We start from the raw sequence: 19,273 nt of genomic DNA, 5'->3' as shown, positions 1-19,273 counted from the left end.
CAGCACCTATGTTGAGCATCTCCACTCTGCATGGAGGCGCTGACCGCTCCCCATAGAAATGTATTGATGTAATGCATCTCTATGAGGAGATGCTGATTGGCGCGATGAAGCTCAGCAATTTGCACACATGCGCAATAGCCTCCCAATGCTTTCCTATGGGAATTGAATTGGCTTTGACTGAGATCATCCAGTTGTCGGCCAAAGTGAAGAGCACATTCTTGTTACTTCAAAATGAGCAAGATAACGTAATTTCTTTTACTGCTGTGCAATAGCATACATTCACAATGTCACTCCAATTACGAAACTTTCCTTAATATGTCAAGGTGGTTGTACTGAAACATTGACTATATGCAAATGCACATCTGCTTACAACAAATCCGCTCTTGTGTTTATTTTGCAGCCCTGTGAGTGCTTTCTTTCACATTTGAGTGATAGTTTTCAGTTTTAAGGTTTGTTTTTTTTGCTTCCATATCTGCACACTATGCATGTGCAATGCATTATGGGGCTGGTATAGAATTTTTTCCCAGGGCTGCTTTTCATTCCCAGTCCAGCTCTGATTCTAAAGATGCAGCCTTCTTGGAGCCTTATGAGACAATAGGTTTCTGATGACAGATTACCATTACCTTGTTAAGATATGCTCCTAATATGCATTATGACAGAAATATTAAATGGCACATGTTATCACGTATGGTTCAAGGAGTGCTCTCAAATTGGGATGTGTATATTACAAGAGCTTACACAGCTGAATTCACAAGCAAAGCAAGACAACATTTCTCTTGTGTTGCATGAGAAAGGCAATGCAGCCATCTTAATAAGATGTAGTAAGCAATGCTTTACCTATGATAACAGATATATAAGTTATTCACACAGAGAACATTCAAGATTTTGGAAATAAAAAGAGAAAGCGACCGCAGGTCCATTAGAGTAAAAAATAATGAAAATTCCTTGAAAAGCTACAATAGTGTTAAAAAGTATAACAATGCTGCTATTCATTGCTGAAGCCACACAAATTCTGTAACAAAATAAATTAAAATAAAATAAAAAACCCAGGCTTTAAAGCAAGTCAATTACAGACATCAAGAGGTATGGGTAGTATTAATCTAACTCCAGTAATTTCTAGGACAATGAAAATCTCAACATGGTAATGACCTGCCCTCCCTGTTTCCTAGTCCCTTTTATTAACCGAAATAAAAAAATGAGATAAGAGAATAAATGTTGCTTTAGGTCTCAGGCCAACAATTGCTAGAAAACAAGGCAGGGAGGCAGGTGAAATAACCGCTGCTATTCAATCTCACTGCGTTTTATACTTTTACTATACACTGGCTTGTCACTAAAGAAAAATGCAGTAGCTTCAAACACAGAAACCATCATACACACTTTTAGTAAACTGGTACAGCTCCCTTTTCCACTGAAATCCTAACGGTGATATACATAAGATAATGGTAACATTTCAAAAATATCAAAGGGCATGGCCAACCCAGCCCAGAGTCTTCTATCTGCATCAATAACTTCCCTAAACTGCTCAGACCAGAGACACTCACCAACAATTCAGGTCAGGTAATAGTTCCCAAGAAGAGCACCTCAGCAAAGTCGTAATTAAATAGGGAATCCGTGTTAGCACATGTGTGTATGTTTGGAGATAAAATAGCAAATTTGCTAAAAACTAAACCCCACGACAGTTTAGGCTCCAGCTACCCAACTTGTCTAATCCATACCATGCATCAACATGAGCATAATCTCTTCTGCTGGATTGGATGCAACTCATATTGCATATTTAATAAATATACCCCCTTGTAGTATAATTGATGTGGCATCCTGGTGTAAAGAACTTTCTGTCCAGATAGGAGCAAAGGGGGGAACATAGGACCTATTTAATCTGTGTCTGTACACATTCCACAATCATCTCTAAGTAGGTGCTAAACACAAAGCTACATGTTGACACATTCTCTATGCTCTTTAACTAATGAAAAGTTTGTCTTAGGTCTCAGGCCAACTTTAATTAAATTTGGACCAATGTGTTTTCTCTGCTTTGTTAAAGTGAAACAGTCAATAAAGTTAAACCCCATGTTTTCACCTTAATAACGATTTCATGATGCAATATATGTTCAATGTGATGAATTTAGGGCACCAAAGCTAAAGATATAAATTCTAACGTGTCAATAAATAATTTGCTAAGTGCAAACAGTCTTTACTTATAAGAGCTAATCTTTAATAAATTAAGCTATCTAAAAATACATGTTGTGTGTGATGTATCATGGTTTCTCAAGTTTGTTTTCCCCCAGAATCTTAAAGGAACACACAATTAAAAACCAAAAAAACGAAGAAAAAAAAACGGCAGACATACCTACCCCAAAGAAATCGTGCATGTAATGTGTTGTGCATGTTCTCTTTGGGTTATATGAAATCTTGATTTTCAGTAACTGCAGATCTAGGATCTGCATCTACTGAATGACTTCCCCTTCTTACCAGGCCAGAATGCTTTTCATGGAGATGTTGTGCAAACTAGATGCTCAGTTTCAGTTAATACAGCTGATTGAGATGTCCTTCAAAGACAGTGGCTCTGAGCAAAGTCCTGTTTATGCGTTTAGCTTTAATGATTGACAGCCAGCGAGATGGTTTAGCGTTCCTTTATAACAATGCCAATTTCTATTAAAATCTACTCTAAATGATTTATTTTTTTTGCCGTATTTCTCCTGGTTTTTATTTTTCTTTTAAATTCCCTTTAGGCTTTCTAGTTATACATAAGAAAACTAGGTACTATTTTCTTATGGGAAGCATAATCTTCAACAATTGATGGATCTTAAAGGAACACTCAAGACACCTGGAAATACTTCAAATTGCTAAATTTCTTAATATGTCTGATATCTGTAATTTTATTGACTGTTTATCAAGGTGCCAATTTCAATAAAAATCTGCATTTTTATAATTAGGGGAAGAAGACCTCTCTGGCTGACACTCGGCTGTGGAGGTAACAAAGTGGCAGGCTCACTGGGCTGGAGCATGACTGCATTACCCTCCTCTCAATGAGCTAACTACGCTCATTGAGAAGCATTGGAAAGCTGTGATCATGTGCACACTTCTCTCTCTTTGTGTGTAAGTATGTCAAGCAAAGAGAAGAAGGCTTTCTAAGGCTGCAGACAGCAAGTCTGCCGTGTTTGTAAGTATTTTTTTAAATACACATAGAAAAAAAATGCATGTTTTTTGTGGGACAGTATCTACTAAATAGAAAAAAAAAAGGAATGTTCTATTTGAATTGCTAAGCTAATTTACCTACATTCCATCATTTAAAAGAATACCATAAAAGGACCAGCTGCAGACATAATGGACAGAGGAGAACAAAATGGCAGTACCTGCATACTGGTACCCAGCACTAATAAGAAGAGATAATAAATAGAAATAAAGTAGGGGGCATAAATCAGAAAGATATAAGATGCATAATAAAAGTAAATTTAAAGAAAAAAACACTAAACTCTGCAGTACCACTTTAATTAATTAATATCTTAATATGTATTTGATTTAGTAATCTCTACTGGATTTACATTGTTACATAAAAGCAATGCTTAAAAAGTTTGTTATTACTATGGCATATGCTGGGAACAAATCTTATATAGCTCCTGATCATCTGTGAGGGCAAACTACAAACATCTGAGGGCCTTCCAGCATTCAACAATTGCAGTTATGTATAGATTCTCACCTCTTGTTCATGTTAACCCAACTCATGTACAATTGATCGCTGGTTTCCTTTACTTTCCTGGTGTCATCAGAGCTGTTATTTTGAAGTAGTTTGTTTGAAAGCTCATTGAATGCATCCATAATAATCTCTCCCTTGTGCAGGTCTTGCACTAATGCCTAAAAGATTTGAAATACGTAAAAAGCTTAGTAACTCCAATAAGAGGAAAATATGAACATACAGTGATGGATAACCTGGCATTAATATATCCAATGAGAAATATAGCTCAGACATCTGTACACTGTTACGGAAAGCCACTACTGCAATAGACGCTAAAATGAAAAACGAAACTACCTTAAATTAAACTTTCATTTAAAGGTCCTCTATTTGTACCTGGGCACCAAGAATGTGTCCAATTTAAAATCATAGAAAAATATCACCCTGATTCAATTATATGATGACAGAAACCACTTGCACCATCCCATTACCAGTGCTCTCTAACTCTTTCAACATGGAGTAAGATACAAACTAAAACCGTGCTAGTACGCACATGGTTCTAAGTAAATCTTGGGGAGGAAGCACAATAAAGTAGCCATAGCCTCTTTTTGTCAATAATATTTTATTGTTTTTTAACAAATTAAATAAAGGAAACTAAATGGAACTCGAGCCATAGCCTTTTTATACACCTGCAATTATAAAGGAAGAAAGACTGAGGTGGATAAATATAACTCCAGGAAGCTGTCCCTATCAAGACTAACGTAATTCATTAATCCACGTGAAAATGGTTTCTAGCCTGCAAAGGCTTACAGTTCTCTGTAGGCTAGCTTCAGCATTAGGAATGGAAATTTGTTAAACAGTTTGCAATCTGTAATAAGCAAGCAGTATATTTACAGACAGATTCAAGCCATTTTCATTTTACAGGTGATATTTAGCTGTTTGTGATTGAATGACTGAGACTGGGATAGTAAAAGAGTAAGAAGAATGAAAAGCAAGAACAGGAGATCTGGAAGAAAAAGAATAAATGATTATATAAGTATAGCACAGAAAAAATATTTTAAAATGTTGGGGTGGCAGTTTATCAGAAGTAAACTCTAGAAGAATTTGTTCACTTGTCCAGTACAGGGCCCAGGCCCAATGTAGGGGTGTTTAACACCATTATTATGTGTGTGTTTTAAATAAATAACACCTTAATTCCCGATATATTTTATATATATATATTTTTTAGGCAACAGTACTGCTATGTAAGCAGATGTTTTTAATTTTAATACAGGGCTTGAGAATTTTGTTTTCAATCTAGGAGCCAGCTAAAAAAGTTAGGAGCCAGTTTTTTTTCCAATGACAAAAATACAATTCTTAAAGAGATACTAAAGTCGCCAGAACTACTACAGCTTAATGTAGTGGTCTGGTGTCTATAGTTTGCCCCTGCAGGCTTTGCAAAGTAAACTCTGCCTTTTCATAGAAAAAAAGGCAGTGTTTACATTGCTGCCTAGTAACACCACTAGTGGCTGTCACTCAAACGGCCACTAAAGTGCCTCCTATATCAGTGCTGCACAATGTGCACAATGTGCAGCACCTACATTCAGCGTCTCCACGCTCTGCATGGAGGCGCTGAAAGTTCCCCATAGATATGTATTGATTTATTGCATCTCTACAAGGAGAGGCTGATTGGTAATTAATAATCTCAGCTATGGAGGCTGTCAAGCTGCAGCGAGACGAGCACAGTGTTGGAAAAAAGGTAAATAAGAGCACCATTTCCATGCGATCAGAGGGGGTTGGTGACCTAAACGCACACACCTACAGACGGACACACACACCCTGACAGCCAGACAGACACACATACCCTGACAGACACATACAAATACACTGATACACATAAACTGACAGACACATACACTGCCATACACTGCCACACACTGACAGACACGCACACACTCTCTGGCAATTTGTAGAGCCCTGTTTTTATATTAAAATACAGTATCTTTGAAGCACTTCCAACTTTACTGAAATATACCAAATATATTATTTAAAATCAGAGCTGCAACCCAGTTTATATTAGATTATAAAACAGTTTCTTTACTTGTAAATTAAATATATAAACAGCTTTGTATTTCCAAGCCAAGTGCTGTTTTAAAATTATGTCACAATTCAGGGACTGAGAAAACGTTCTTACTTAGGTTAACTAAGTAAATCTGAATTTGTGACAAACACTTTTGTTTTATGTTTATTTTTAATTCCCAATCTGCTTCATCCAGGTGTACGACAACCTGTTAACACTGGTGAAAAATGATAAAGCAGTCTTTATTCACAGAAAGATTTATATGATATATGGTGAATTTAGTGTTGTCTGGACTCCCTCTGCAGTTCACCAGAAGCTATTGCATGACTCATGAAAAATCTATTTTAGACTTTCATACAGAGAAATGTACTTTTTTGCAAGAAATTAAATTTTTGTACATGGCTCTAAACTGTGAGCAGGCGGCATGCTGGTAGGGAGGCAATGCTCTGATCATTAATGTGATAATAAACGAAATTCTTTCAATTTGTCTTTCACCCAGCTTGGGTTCCACGGTTTCATAAGATGTACTAATCAGTGCTGATCTGCATATTTTCTGTAAAGTTTCATGCTTTATCTTTTTTACTGTTGAAACATCCTACTTTAATGATTTGTGTAGAGAAAGAATGCCAAACAAAATATCTTTGTAAGGCATAATACTATATAGGGATATGTGCTTGCCTGTTTCACTTTATTTTTAATATTTTGATTTGTTTATTTGTCTTTACTAGATATTGTCTAGTTTTATGGTACTTTCTCAAAACTTAAATAAAACTTGTTTTAAAAAAAATAACAGACAAACTAGATTTCACCTTATTTTCTGCCAGCTGATTGACAAGTTTGTCTCTAGATGTCTGAGTGAGTGTGTAAAGACGGAAATCACTTTGGTCCAGGATATTTTGGATCTCTTTCCTTTGATCATTCCATTTGATGCTGTCAACCAACATATTCTGTAGCTGCTCTTGGCGGCTCTCAACCCCATGTTGGGTGCTGTCCCACTGGTTCTTCAGTTTTTCTGCTACAGAATGACAGATAACAAAACATGAAATAGCTTTCACCATATGCAACAACAAATCTAAACCGACTGCTGCTTTGGATAAATATCAACATCTTAATTGAACATCAAATTAGGTTTTGTTTCGTGGAGCACTAAAAAGAGAAAGCATACTCCCATGCCATATATTTTTCATCTTAGAAGTACTGATTGTGTACTTATTTACTGCTTGTGTAATAAAAACAATGAATGAAAAGGGTCAAAAAAAATAATAATAATATTCCCTACCCTTACAGTGAAGTGAGAATTGTACAATATCTGACAATTATACTTGTAGCACACATGCACAGGACGCTGTATGAATTCAATGCTGTTCCTGGACATCACAGACAATAAAGACATTACATGTTTAACCTGGAACTGTGTGTAACCAAGAGTGGGACTATGAATTTTAAGGCAAAATAGGTGAGATGGAAAATAACTTGGCTAAAGAGCATTTTCAATTGTTTATGTCTTAAAACTTGCCCTTTCTTTTTTAATACTCCACACTGTCTGGTTTCACCCAGTTTTCCTCCTTCCTGACAAGCTACATTTAATGTCTCAGTGATTTATTGTTAAAAAAAAGTGTGCTAATAGATTTCATATGAGTGAACTGATTAGAACATTAAAAAACTAGTCCTGAAAATTAAATCTTAATTCATACAGATGAGTACCTGTGTATTAGCAAAAATAGTTAAAAGGGTGCTATAGACATCAAACTATTTCAGCTTAATGAAGCAGTTTTGGTGTATGCAGTCTCACTGCTCAATTCTCTGCCATTTAGAAGTAAAATCGCTTTTGCTTATTTTAATGCAGCCCTAACCACACCTCCACTGGCTGGGACTGACACAAAAATGGTTTAATTTTTTAATCAGATTTTAACCTGCTTTACAAGTTTTTATCTCCTGAAATGTGAAATGAAATTTAATTTAATGACACTCAGAAGGCTCCTGCAAGAAACAGAAATAATAGCAAGTGTGGAGTGAAAATGTAGCCCTGGCAAATAGAAATTCTGCAGCAAGTAACTTTTAAAGCAGCACTGCCAAATCCTCCCCTCTCCCACCTCCATCTTTCCAACCCCACCCTAAATTAATGAGTATTCTATAAAGATATAATCTTTATGAAATCCTCATATTGGCTGTGTTGACATTTCACTGAAATTCCATCCCAGTCAAGAGATATACTGAGACAAAGTAGGGACTCTTTTGTCTCAGTATTCCTCCTCCGTCTGGCACTTCTTGACACTTGCCGGCAAGAAGTGTCATCCCCCAGCCATCAATAGTGGCAGTTGCAGGGAAATTGGCTCTGGCTGTGGACAATCCCGTGGTATCCTGTATGACCTCAATGCTGTACAGCAGATGAATCGCTGAAGTGCCAGAAGCAGAAGAGGACCCCTCCGAAAAAGGATGGTGGCGTCAGCGAGGGACAGGTTGAGATAAGAAAAACTCACCTTTTCCTGTCCCCCCCTCCTTCCTGGTCATCGGACACCCATCAGCAAAGTCACCTTCAAGGGTCTTTGCAAAAGTCTCCAAGATGGTAACAGTGCCACTAGTACCGGGCTAGTAGCACAGAACTTTAGTGTAATCTATTGTGTTTGTATGACTGTGATTTGCATCTCAGAAACTCCTAATAAATTTCAAGCTCAAATTGTCCTTCCTCCTGAGTCACTCACTGCTCTTCCATGGACCTCTATCTACAGTTTCCTTTCATGACCATCCCACTATCTCTTTGACAATGACTACATGGGAAACGCTGACAGACACACCATATGTCACTCACTACATATCTTTATTCATTCAGTCTTTTCACTAATAACTCAGACTTTCTTCAAACATAGGAGAACTTGCATTATGCTCTTTCACAGATGCTCATCCATCACTTGATATGCTTGTTTTCTATAACAGGTAAATCCTCTCCAAAGCTACTGAAATCAATCATTACCTACATCACCAACTCACTAATTTACAAAGTGACTAGCCACCCACTTACTCATTATTTCCTAGTATTTTAATTTAATTTAATTTTCATATTGCAGTCACCTATTCCGGTTATTAATCCTACATATATTTCCATTCCTTAACTTTCCCTCCGCTGTTTCTTCGACATTTTACTCGAGTTACCTATGTGCTATTAACTCACTCACTCATTAATTAAATGATGACTGCACATGTGTTTTAAACGTTTCACTTTTTCTCCTGTATACGGTTAATTTAAATTACTTCATTTTAGTAAATAAAGTAATAAATATATACAAATACCTTTTCATGAAGAATAAATAAACATGTCATTGTGATTAATTTTCTATTAAACACACCAACACAAATCTCATTTACTGTTCTTTCAAATTATATTTTGAAAGGTACTTTTTATTGAGCACGTTTGGTAGGGGCTAGCTGTCAGCGATGTCGAAGGACAAAACATATCTGCATGCTCTATGCAGCAATAGGGCTCAATGTGCAAGCAAAATAATCACAGTAAGCAGAGAACATTATAAAGAATAAGATTGAAAAATATAATTAAAATACATTATGGGCTCTATAACACCAGGAACACACGCATAAGTCCTAGGAACACTAATTGGAATTCTATGGGTGGATGCTGTACACTGTTTGTGCATGTTATCATTTTATTTCTTACTCTGCACCATCGGCAAAATGCAAAACTCACTCTATTCTCCCTGAGATCACTCAAACGGCTTTTTGTATTACGAATACATTAAGGTGTACTTTGATTCAATCATGACAAAATGTAATTGAAAATTGCAATCAATAGGAACAAGGAGACACAGAATATATTGAATGTGGCAAATGAATTTAATGTCCAGATACCAACTCGCCAGCCGCCAATGGAAAATGACAATTAAACAGCGTTATCTCCAACCTATGTCAGAAACACATACATACTGCTGCTCTGATAATGGGTCCCTTTTGATTAAAACAATGCTCCTTTAGATATGTATGCTCATGTTTTACAAACTTGACAGACTAGTCTGGTGTTCAATACTTTTATGGAAAAAAAACCCAACATGCTACATACCAATTAATATTCACAAATATACACACTCATTTGAACAAGGCAGTTAAAATTGTACCTCTTTTCAGAAATTGCTTCTGCAGCTAAGCTCATCCTGACCCGTTTTGTCCAGGACAAACTTCCTTGTTAGTGCTGGGCAGTGACCAATACAGTGACCTCATACAGAAGCATTGTGGACACAGTGAGTAGTCCAGTCCAAATAACAGTCTAGTGAATATACTTTAAACACTAACAATAATGCTGTGTTGAAATAGGCCCTGAACATGTGCTTCTCGGATACTGCCCAGGCCTAAAAGATTTGTTTTTCTTTCTGTGAAGCATTGCTGATTTTATTTTTGAGATATGTATGTAATCACACCCAGGAGGCACTAGAGGGCAATTAACAGAGCTCCAAAGTTTGCTCACAGCAGTAAAAAAAAAAATAGATCTGCCATATGTTACTTAAAAGATGACACTACCCGTCATAAAACAACCACTAAAAGCGGAAGCAACTGAGCGCTTGAAATCAGCACTCGAAGTTCAATTCAAAACACGGCCAGAATGAATCATGCAGATGGCAGATACTGCATCATTCATTATAAGCACACCCACCAAAGATTACATGTAAGGGTGGAAAAAACCCAAATTGGACTTCCAGTTAACCCTGCAGAACTGCTCCTCAAATCGAACCAACCCTTCCTGTCAACAGGCAGTGCACTACTGAAGTGAACAGGAACACAAATATCATAACTTTTCTGCTAAATTCAGGACCTGTCTGGATGTTTCTTAAAGGAACAATATAGCATTAGCTATACATATATGTATTCATAATGCTATAGTGTCTTCGACATCGTTTATGTGACGGAGCCAGCGTAGCCAGGGTTACAAAAATGTACTTACCTTTCAGCTGTTGCCATTCTGGACTTCTCTGGAAGCTCTGCCTCTATGATTCAGATAATCCAGATCGATCATCTCAGCCAATCCAATGCTTTCCCACAGGAAAGCATTGGGAGTCTAGTGGGCATGCATGGCAACATGCTTGGTATTGACAGCTACTAGAGGCTGTCAGAACGGCAATGTTAAAACAGGGGGCACTTGGCACCCAGGCCACTTCATTGAGAAAAAGTGGCCTAGGTGCCTATTGTGTTCCTTTTCAAATTATTTTTAATTTTTAAATGCAACAAAAACAATACTTTGAAACAAAATTATAAACAATTAAAATATGATCCTTTAACATTAAATATGCAACTTTTTTAAGTGTCAAATTAATCAATAGCTCGATCATTGTGAGCACAGTGACACTAACAAATGTTTCTGAAATGTACTCCATGTATGATTTGCAAATGCTATGACTTACTTTTCTCTGTGATAGACGTTCTAATGTCTAAATTAGACGTTTTATTTTTCACATTTTGAGCCAACATGAAAAGTGATTCAAGCTGTGGGTGGCGTTGTTCCATATCTTCTTTGGTTATCTGTTATAAAAATAATTACCAGCAATTATTCAGTACAATGAACAGGGAACAGTAGAATATGAACATAAAAAGACAGAAAGAGCTCTAGACTTGTAAAAAATGAAAGCTATTGCAACAAAAGGTACACAGCAATTACAGGAATGAAATTGATGAGAGTAATACAGACAGGTCACTGTAAAAACATGGTGGATATTTTCTTTTAAAACAAAAACAAAAAAACTGTCTACCTACAGTTTTGTCCTTTAGCAAGCCCATTTTATCTGTACTTGGCAATTATTCATGTCAACCATTAATGTCAAATTGTCTTTAATGCAAATTATTTGAAAATGTTACTCAGTATGAATTGTTATTTTTTTAAACAGTTACTTAGAGCAAAAACCAGTGTTTTCATAAACACAGAGGTACCCCCTCAACCCCTCCACCCTTCCCACTCAAAAAGAAAAAGAGAAAAACTAAAATGTACCTCTTTTCCATCACCAAGGCCAAGTCGCTCTTCTTTGCCGGTAAAAGAGGGAGGTCAGTGGGAGCGGACTGAGGGGAAGACAGGGGCATGGAGGGTGGGGGACACCACTGGCTGTCTGGCAACAGCATGCCGTGTGCTGGTGTCAAACATGAATTTTAATATTAGCCTGTCCAGAAATGTTGTTCAGCCTTGCAGGCTTTAACCATATTTAGTGATCAATATACATTAACATACTGATGTAATAATTGTGTTTCTAAAACACTAACGTCTATTAAGTTTAAAGTTTCAGACAATCCTGTTTCTGCTATTACTACATAAAGAAACAATTAAAAACACAGATTAGTGATTTAAAATATTGTGCCTTAAAAGAAGAGGATCCTTCGTAACACAAAAAATAGCATCTCTCTCGAAATCAACGAGCTATTACTCATAATGCATAATATTCTTGTATTGTCCTATTTAGTCTTGCTAAAGAGAGCATTGAGCTAACTTAACTGGCATATATTGAATTAGGCAACACAGCCTCTCTAGGCAGTGGATTTCAGAAATGTATTGTTTTTCCCAAAAAGAACCCTTCCACTGCTGTTGGTGGCGATCTGCGCTCCAAAATTTTAAGTTGCCTAACGTCAAACATTAGCAAACCAATCAAAACCTTATATAAATGAACAAATGTCAGGTAATATCATAACTGCAATGATGTTCGGAAACAATGAAACAGACATTTTGGACCTTTGCTTTTTCCATTCCAAATGAAGTTTAATTTCTCTGCCTTACAATGAATATTTAATAGGCTTATAGAAAAGATATACGTCTTTCTTTATTAGGGAGTAGAAAAACAATTACAATCTCTGAGTACTTTAATATAAAATGCAATCTGTGATAATTATAATGATAATTGCTACCTGCGAGCCTTAAATTACACCGTGAAACAAATACCAGGACCTAAATCTTGTTACTTCTTTGGAGATTACAACAGTCTTCACAGCTCATGAACATTACAAAGTCCACTAATTCGTCATTAATTTAAAGATCTTCAAAGCCTGTAGAATCTCCTATTCCCATTTCTTCCATTTTACTAAACATTAAATACTTAAAACCAAAGTATCATTTGTGTTGCTATATGATATTATTTCCTTACTCCAAATAAATAACAGTAACGTAAAGTATTATTCACTACAGTTAGAACAGCAGGAACTTCAAAGTGAATTCATAGTGAATTCGAAATACATGGCGAAAATAACCAAATTGAACATAAGTGGAACCCAGTTAACATGTATATGTGTGTGTACACATTGCGTGCACCCAATGGATTGGAGAGAGGACATTTCTCCATTCTGCTACAGAATGGAATAGTTTGTGCAAAGCTAACGGAACCAGGACAGCGTCCATTGTGAGGACTGGAGGAATTCATCCACCATATCCAGACCATTGCGCACATGTCAGAAGGAGTATTTCTGTAGTCCCGTATTGATCTGTAATGGTATTGCCATACTACATAGCAATAGCTTCATTAAGTTTCCAATATGCTCATTGCTGGTGTGTCACAACTGTATACTGTATACTTTTCAATTCATCTGTATTTTGAATGATTATATTTGGTATAAGAGTGACTTCCTTCCATATACACAAACCATTACCAAACATTAAATATAGTAATTTGTAAATCAGAATACTAGGCAATAGATTAACACGAACATATATTATAAGATTTACTGATTACCTTAACACAAGTATTGGGACATTGGTCATAACAAGATTTGGTAACTGCCACTTTAAATTACTTGGGTATATTGTAGGCCTTAATTTTTCTTTAGGCATTATGATAGCAAATCAATGAGGTGCGAAATGATGTTTAAAGATCGCAGTGTAAACCTAGTTGCTGATGTCCACCCAACACAGTTCATATGACATCACTTTGCAATCAAAATGAGTGTACCATCTGATACCTTCATGCGTGTTATGGTAGTGTTGATCTCTTCGCAATCTCCAACAGTAACAATGTTTGACTTGAGCATCTGATCAATGAGAAGCAGCCAGTCTCCTAGTTCGATGACAGTCCTATCAAGGTCTGCTTGGGCTGGAAGGTCAATTCCATGTTTGGGGAACACAGGGATTTCAGAGGCAGAAGATACAAGCACCATGTTTTGGACTACTTTTGTAGTGTAATCTATTCAGGAAAAAAAAGGGGGGGAAACTAAAAAACGGAAAATGCAATCCTTTTGATTAAAAAACAATTTGTGTAGACATGAGGTCCATAAAATGTATAGCATTCAATCTTGTTTATTAGAACAAATTGTCACACATGTTATGAAACGGTTTTGAATTTCGAACATAAAAGGACAATTACTATTTGTTGTATATGTAATATAGACTAATATTTACCACATTGCAATATTACAACTATTATGCCCATGATGGTCCTCCAATACAGCGCAAAATAAGGGTGCGCTGGGATGGGGTGTAAGGGGCAATTGCCCCCCAAGTCACCCTAAATCCAGGGCCGTCTGCATCCAGCAAAAAAAAGGAAAAATCCGAATCCTCTGCCTCTGGCTGGGGACTTGGATTTTTTTAACTTACCTGGCTCCCTGCAGCCAGTGGAGTCAGCCAGCCTCTTCCTGATGATGTCAGGTGGAGGGGGCGTGACTTTCACTGCTCTTCTCGCAGGACCGCTAGGGAGTCTGGGAGAAGAGCAGAGGAAGTCACTCCCCCTCCTCTTCACATCATCAGGAGAGGCCGGCCGCTACACTGATTGCTGGCTGCTGTTCCTGCTGCTCCTGCCCCCCCCCCCTCCTGTTCAATCACATGGGAAAGTGCTTTTACTCTCCTCTTGGTGCAATGGGCCACTTGACTGGATTTGCCCCCCACCCCAGGCCTAAGGCTGCCAGTCCTCCCCTGCAGCAAACTACCCAAACAAATTCATAAAATAAGTATTGTATTAAATTAATGAGAACTCTTAAACAAACTCCCTGAAGTAACTCCCAGGTAAATGCCCACTGAAGCCAATGTGGATTAAATTAAAATCTAGAAAACTCTTCCAGGCATCATCTTGCTTTGTTAATATGACCTTGAGAAATAAGTAAACTTACATTAACATCTGTGCATCAAGAAAAAATAAAAAACTGGCGCTATTAATTTGATAAACGATTCATGTATATTAAAATGTCGTAAATTCAGCCAGAAACCAATAGTTTTTCATTATTGCCATCAGGTGACCAACTGATCAAGGGAAAGAGAATAGGAATCACCCATAACGTTAGGTATTAAGAAATGGAAAAAATGACCAATGTTATGCTTACTGGGTAATGTAGTCTGTGTTGCATAATTGGGGTAATACAAATGTCCCTCCAGTTCCTTTACTTTCTCAGGAACTTCTCTGGACACCTAAAATGAACATAGAGGAGCAGATTAGAAGCATCTAACCTAACCTACATGCCTGTCCACAAACATTGTGTTTCAGTAGTACTGTTCAGGCTACACAAACAGCTTAAAAACATTGCAAATATCCAGGAAGATAAGTTGTAAATATTCCTCAAAATGGCAAGTTAAAATTTTACAATCATTTATCAATTGGCCAGAAGTCACTGCCTAATGACTGCTGAGTTATGATTTTACGGATATCATTTCTAAAGCAAATAAATCTTTAAATAGGTGGATGCAAGGAATATTTTTGAAAAAGAATAATAAAAAATAAGACCTTGAAAACAAAATGACTTAAATAAAAAAAAAGATAAAATCAATTTCAATTATTTACTTATTTTTAAGAAAAAATACAACACCCTGTATTAAGTAAATATACATTATTTGACACACCCAGATAACTAAAATCATTTCATCCAGACCAATGAGACTACTGTGATAATCAAACAAGAACTCACCACCCCTGGAGTATGGAGAGCAAGTGAAGGCTCACAGATTTAAATAAAACCTTTTACATTCCATACAGAATGTAAAAGCGACAGGTTGCCAAGTATTTACAAGGCATGAACAAGTGGCTGAAGAATAATATTGATATAGTGCAAAAACCTCTTCTTTCAGAGACATTTTCTAGGAGCTGTGCAAATACAGAAATCACAAAAACAAAAAATAGCACCAAGAGATAGTTTGAGTTTTCCTTATAATTAGTTCCTGCAATAAATCAGTTCATGATATTTAAAGGATACTTATAGGCATCAAAACAATTTTATCTCAACAAAGCAGTTTTGGTGTATAGATCATGTCCCCTGCAGTCTCCCAATTATCTGCAATTTAGGAGTTAAAGTACTTTGTTTATACCTCCCAGCTTGTGACTTACACAGCCTTCCTAAACACTTCCTGAAAAGGTACCTAGATATTTTAGGTTCCTGTGTTGCACAGTCTGTTTAATCCTGTATTACTTATCTCATGCTCTGTAAATAGCCTCATAAAGACTGCAGGTGTCTCCTGTGTATGATTATAGTTCAATTTACAGAGCAGGAGATAAAAACTTCTAAAACAAGTTAATGTCTAGAGGTGTGGCTAGGGCTGCATAAACAGTAACAAAAGTAATTTAACTCATAAATGGTAGTGAATTGAGCAGTGAGACTACATAATCTACACACCAAACTGCTTAATTAAGCTAAAGTTGTTGTGATGCCTATAGTGTACAATGAAGTCACTAAAAACACCCAGATTTCTATAATATGAGAAACTTGGGTCTTCCTGGTCCACTGTCAATAAATCTTGGGAATGGGTCACATTCTAGCTGTGCATGTACTGTGGAAACATGTAGAAAAGATGATAGACAGGGATCACAGGGATTTGAAAATGATCTTTCACTACCATACAGGTACTAATACAGGGTCAAGGTAATGTCTGCCTGTGTTTGGGGGAGTAATCACTTGACCATGTGGGAAAAAAGGCCATCTAAAAGTAAGCAGTCTGCACAGCTTTCAAAGTGATTTAAAATCTGCAAAGTCTAAGATCGCTTAATAATAATAATAACCAAAATTACATTAACAAGTACTCTGCAAGCTGTATTCTGTCTATCCCTTCTCTTTAACGGATGCACTAAGAATACCTTTTCTGTGGCATGTAGTCTGCTCTAGTACCTGGTAATGGGAGATAATGTTAACCACAGACAGACATACTATAATTTTAATTTCCAAAGTATGAAAAATATTACTATAGTAACAATAATCGGGTATGTCAATAATAAGAAATATTGGTTTATCATGACAAATTTAGCAGCCTGGAGAGACAAACATGTAAAGAGTTCTTTAGAGAACAGCTCAAAAAGGAAAAGCTGTAAAATTATGGTTTCTAGATCCAATTGATAGAGAGTTTGTTAAAAAAATAAAATAATGCCAGGCTTCAACATCACAGGGATGCTTTCAAAGTCTAATTCACCCATGCGCAGTGTTTCCTATTCCTTAAGGATTAACGCTTCTTAAGATGAAAAAAACAAAAAACAAAGCAAAACAAGCAAAACACAACACAAAACGTAAACCGTATTAAAGAAAAAGATAACACAACGAGCTGCCCAAGCGTGTTTTCTGTTTCCAGTTATTTACTTTTTTTTTTAATACCTTGAAGTTCACTGCTATTTAGAGGATGACTAATTCGTAGCCTGCTCACACTTTTTTTGCTCGGAAAGTTTAAAAGGTATTATTTTTTTTATTTAAATTATGTCCAATGATGAGCTGTTATCACCAATTTAATTTTATACAGAATAAAATGTACTACATTTGGACCAGTGTGGTGGGCCGCTTCACTTTTTAAAATTTTGTCTATTTATTTAATATTGACAACATTACACACACACAAATACATTCCTACTTTGACACATAGAATGATAACATAAAATTATGAAAAGAATACATACATATCCATTAAAGTAGGAATTGCTAAAATTTCTAGTTAATTTCAAAGGGAATGCCTATATAATCAAAATGAACAACAAAACTGACTTGGAGAATTTTACTAATATATACAACAGTTTAGGCCTATATTTTAAAATTCACTTTTCCCAGCAGTACCCTGACAGTATTTTTTGAAAGGTTTATTTAACATCTACTTAAAGGAACACAATAGCGTCAGGAATACAAACGTGTATTCCTGACACTATAGCTTTGAAAGCATAATTTAGAAGGCTAGCCCACCATCAGAGGAGTAAAAGGCGATTTTCTCTGAAAAGGCAGTGTTTATGTTAAAAAGCCTGCATGGGCTTACTGTGGACACAAGAACAACTACATTAAGTAGCGGTTCTGATGACTATAGTGTCCCTTTAATACTTAATATTTTGTCCTCGAAGGCCCGAGGATCTGATTTTGCCCAGAAACCTTTTAGTTTCGTCCCTGCATTTAAAACAATAAAGATACTCACAATTGAAGCTCTCTGCATTTGTTGCAATTTTCCATAATTCAGCAGTGCATTGCCCAAACTGATGCATGTCACTTAAAGTAACACTAATATTAAAAATAAATCAATTATTTTTAATGTTGGAGTGTTGTTTTTTTGCTTATAGATTCAGGGTTACTCTGGTTATATATATTTTACTTACCTTTTTTCGCTCACATGAAAGCATTGGGAGGCTAGCGCGTGTGCACAGTAAAATGCTGTGCTGTGCCAATCAGATGGTCTCTCTGAAAAGTAGTAAAGCTTTTTACACGACAACTTCATCGGAAACATGTCTCGTGGCTGTCATACTGATAGCCACTAGAGGCATTTAAACCTTGTAATGAAAGCATGAAGAATGGCAATGTTTCCACTCGCAGGGTTAAAGGGGGGAGGGGGAACATGGCACCTAGACCATGTCATTCAAATAAAGTGTTCTAGGTGCGAATATTGTCCCTTTAATACTTTATTTCACTTTCTTTTTGGTGTCTCACCAAAGGCTTTGCTAACATTAAAAAGAGTATCTAGCCATATACAATGCTGTCACTACTGTCCACTTAAAAAAAAAGCATGGAATTCAGAAATATCAAGGTATTTTATGAGCATGATGTACTCCAGTCCACAAATATAAAGATATTTGTTACAGGACGCCAATCATAGTGGCAGACAATGCTAGAGTCTCTACTTCCTTTGTATTTGAAAAAGAGAGAATACATTGCAGTTAAATTTAGTATCAGCTTATGCACTGTTTTCACCAGGAACCACTTGCAGAACAAAACAAATGTAACCAATTTTACTCAGCCTGCTGACACGCAGCCGCATCACATACATACAGAACCATGGGAGTAACAGCAATGCTTTTTAAATGAGCTATAAACTTGAAAGAGCTCACAGACTGTGGTTCTTGACCGCCACAGTCACATACTATTAAACGGAATTACTTTGGATATCACTGTGAAAAGAGTGTGCGTGAAAGCCAAGGCCCCCCTGCAGTCATACCTGCTCCCAGTTCATATTTATTGTCCTCAGTCTTGCAGATAGTTTTTCTCTCTCCTGCGGACTGAGACTCTTCTGTGCCAGTATTTCTGGAGCTGCTCGATTTAGCCATTCTATCGTCTCACTTTTCTTTTCCATCTCTACATTCATAACCTGAAGAGGGCAGACGAGGGCTTTGGATTAAGATAGAAATGCATACACAGCACTTGCCTTTTCTGGT

At 36.6% G+C, this 19,273-nt stretch overlaps 1 protein-coding gene across 1 annotated transcript in view; it reads right to left on the bottom strand.

The window, feature by feature from the left end:
- The window catches only part of UTRN (utrophin), a 583,870-nt gene that overhangs the window by 377,476 nt on the left and 187,121 nt on the right, over positions 1 to 19,273 (bottom strand). Inside the window, exons 46-51 of the mRNA XM_063443106.1 lie at positions 19,057 to 19,206; positions 15,003 to 15,087; positions 13,653 to 13,873; positions 11,126 to 11,243; positions 6,536 to 6,741; positions 3,695 to 3,849 (exon numbers count right to left, since the gene is read on the bottom strand). Coding sequence (XP_063299176.1) covers positions 3,695 to 3,849; positions 6,536 to 6,741; positions 11,126 to 11,243; positions 13,653 to 13,873; positions 15,003 to 15,087; positions 19,057 to 19,206 — 935 coding nt within the window. The remainder of the gene's footprint in view (positions 1 to 3,694; positions 3,850 to 6,535; positions 6,742 to 11,125; positions 11,244 to 13,652; positions 13,874 to 15,002; positions 15,088 to 19,056; positions 19,207 to 19,273) is intronic.

This window comes from Pelobates fuscus, chromosome 2 (genome assembly GCF_036172605.1).
Source record: "Pelobates fuscus isolate aPelFus1 chromosome 2, aPelFus1.pri, whole genome shotgun sequence".
Lineage (NCBI taxonomy): Eukaryota > Metazoa > Chordata > Amphibia > Anura > Pelobatidae > Pelobates > Pelobates fuscus.
Note: the sequence above shows the minus strand (reverse complement) of the source record. Positions and strands in the feature narration are given on the sequence as shown.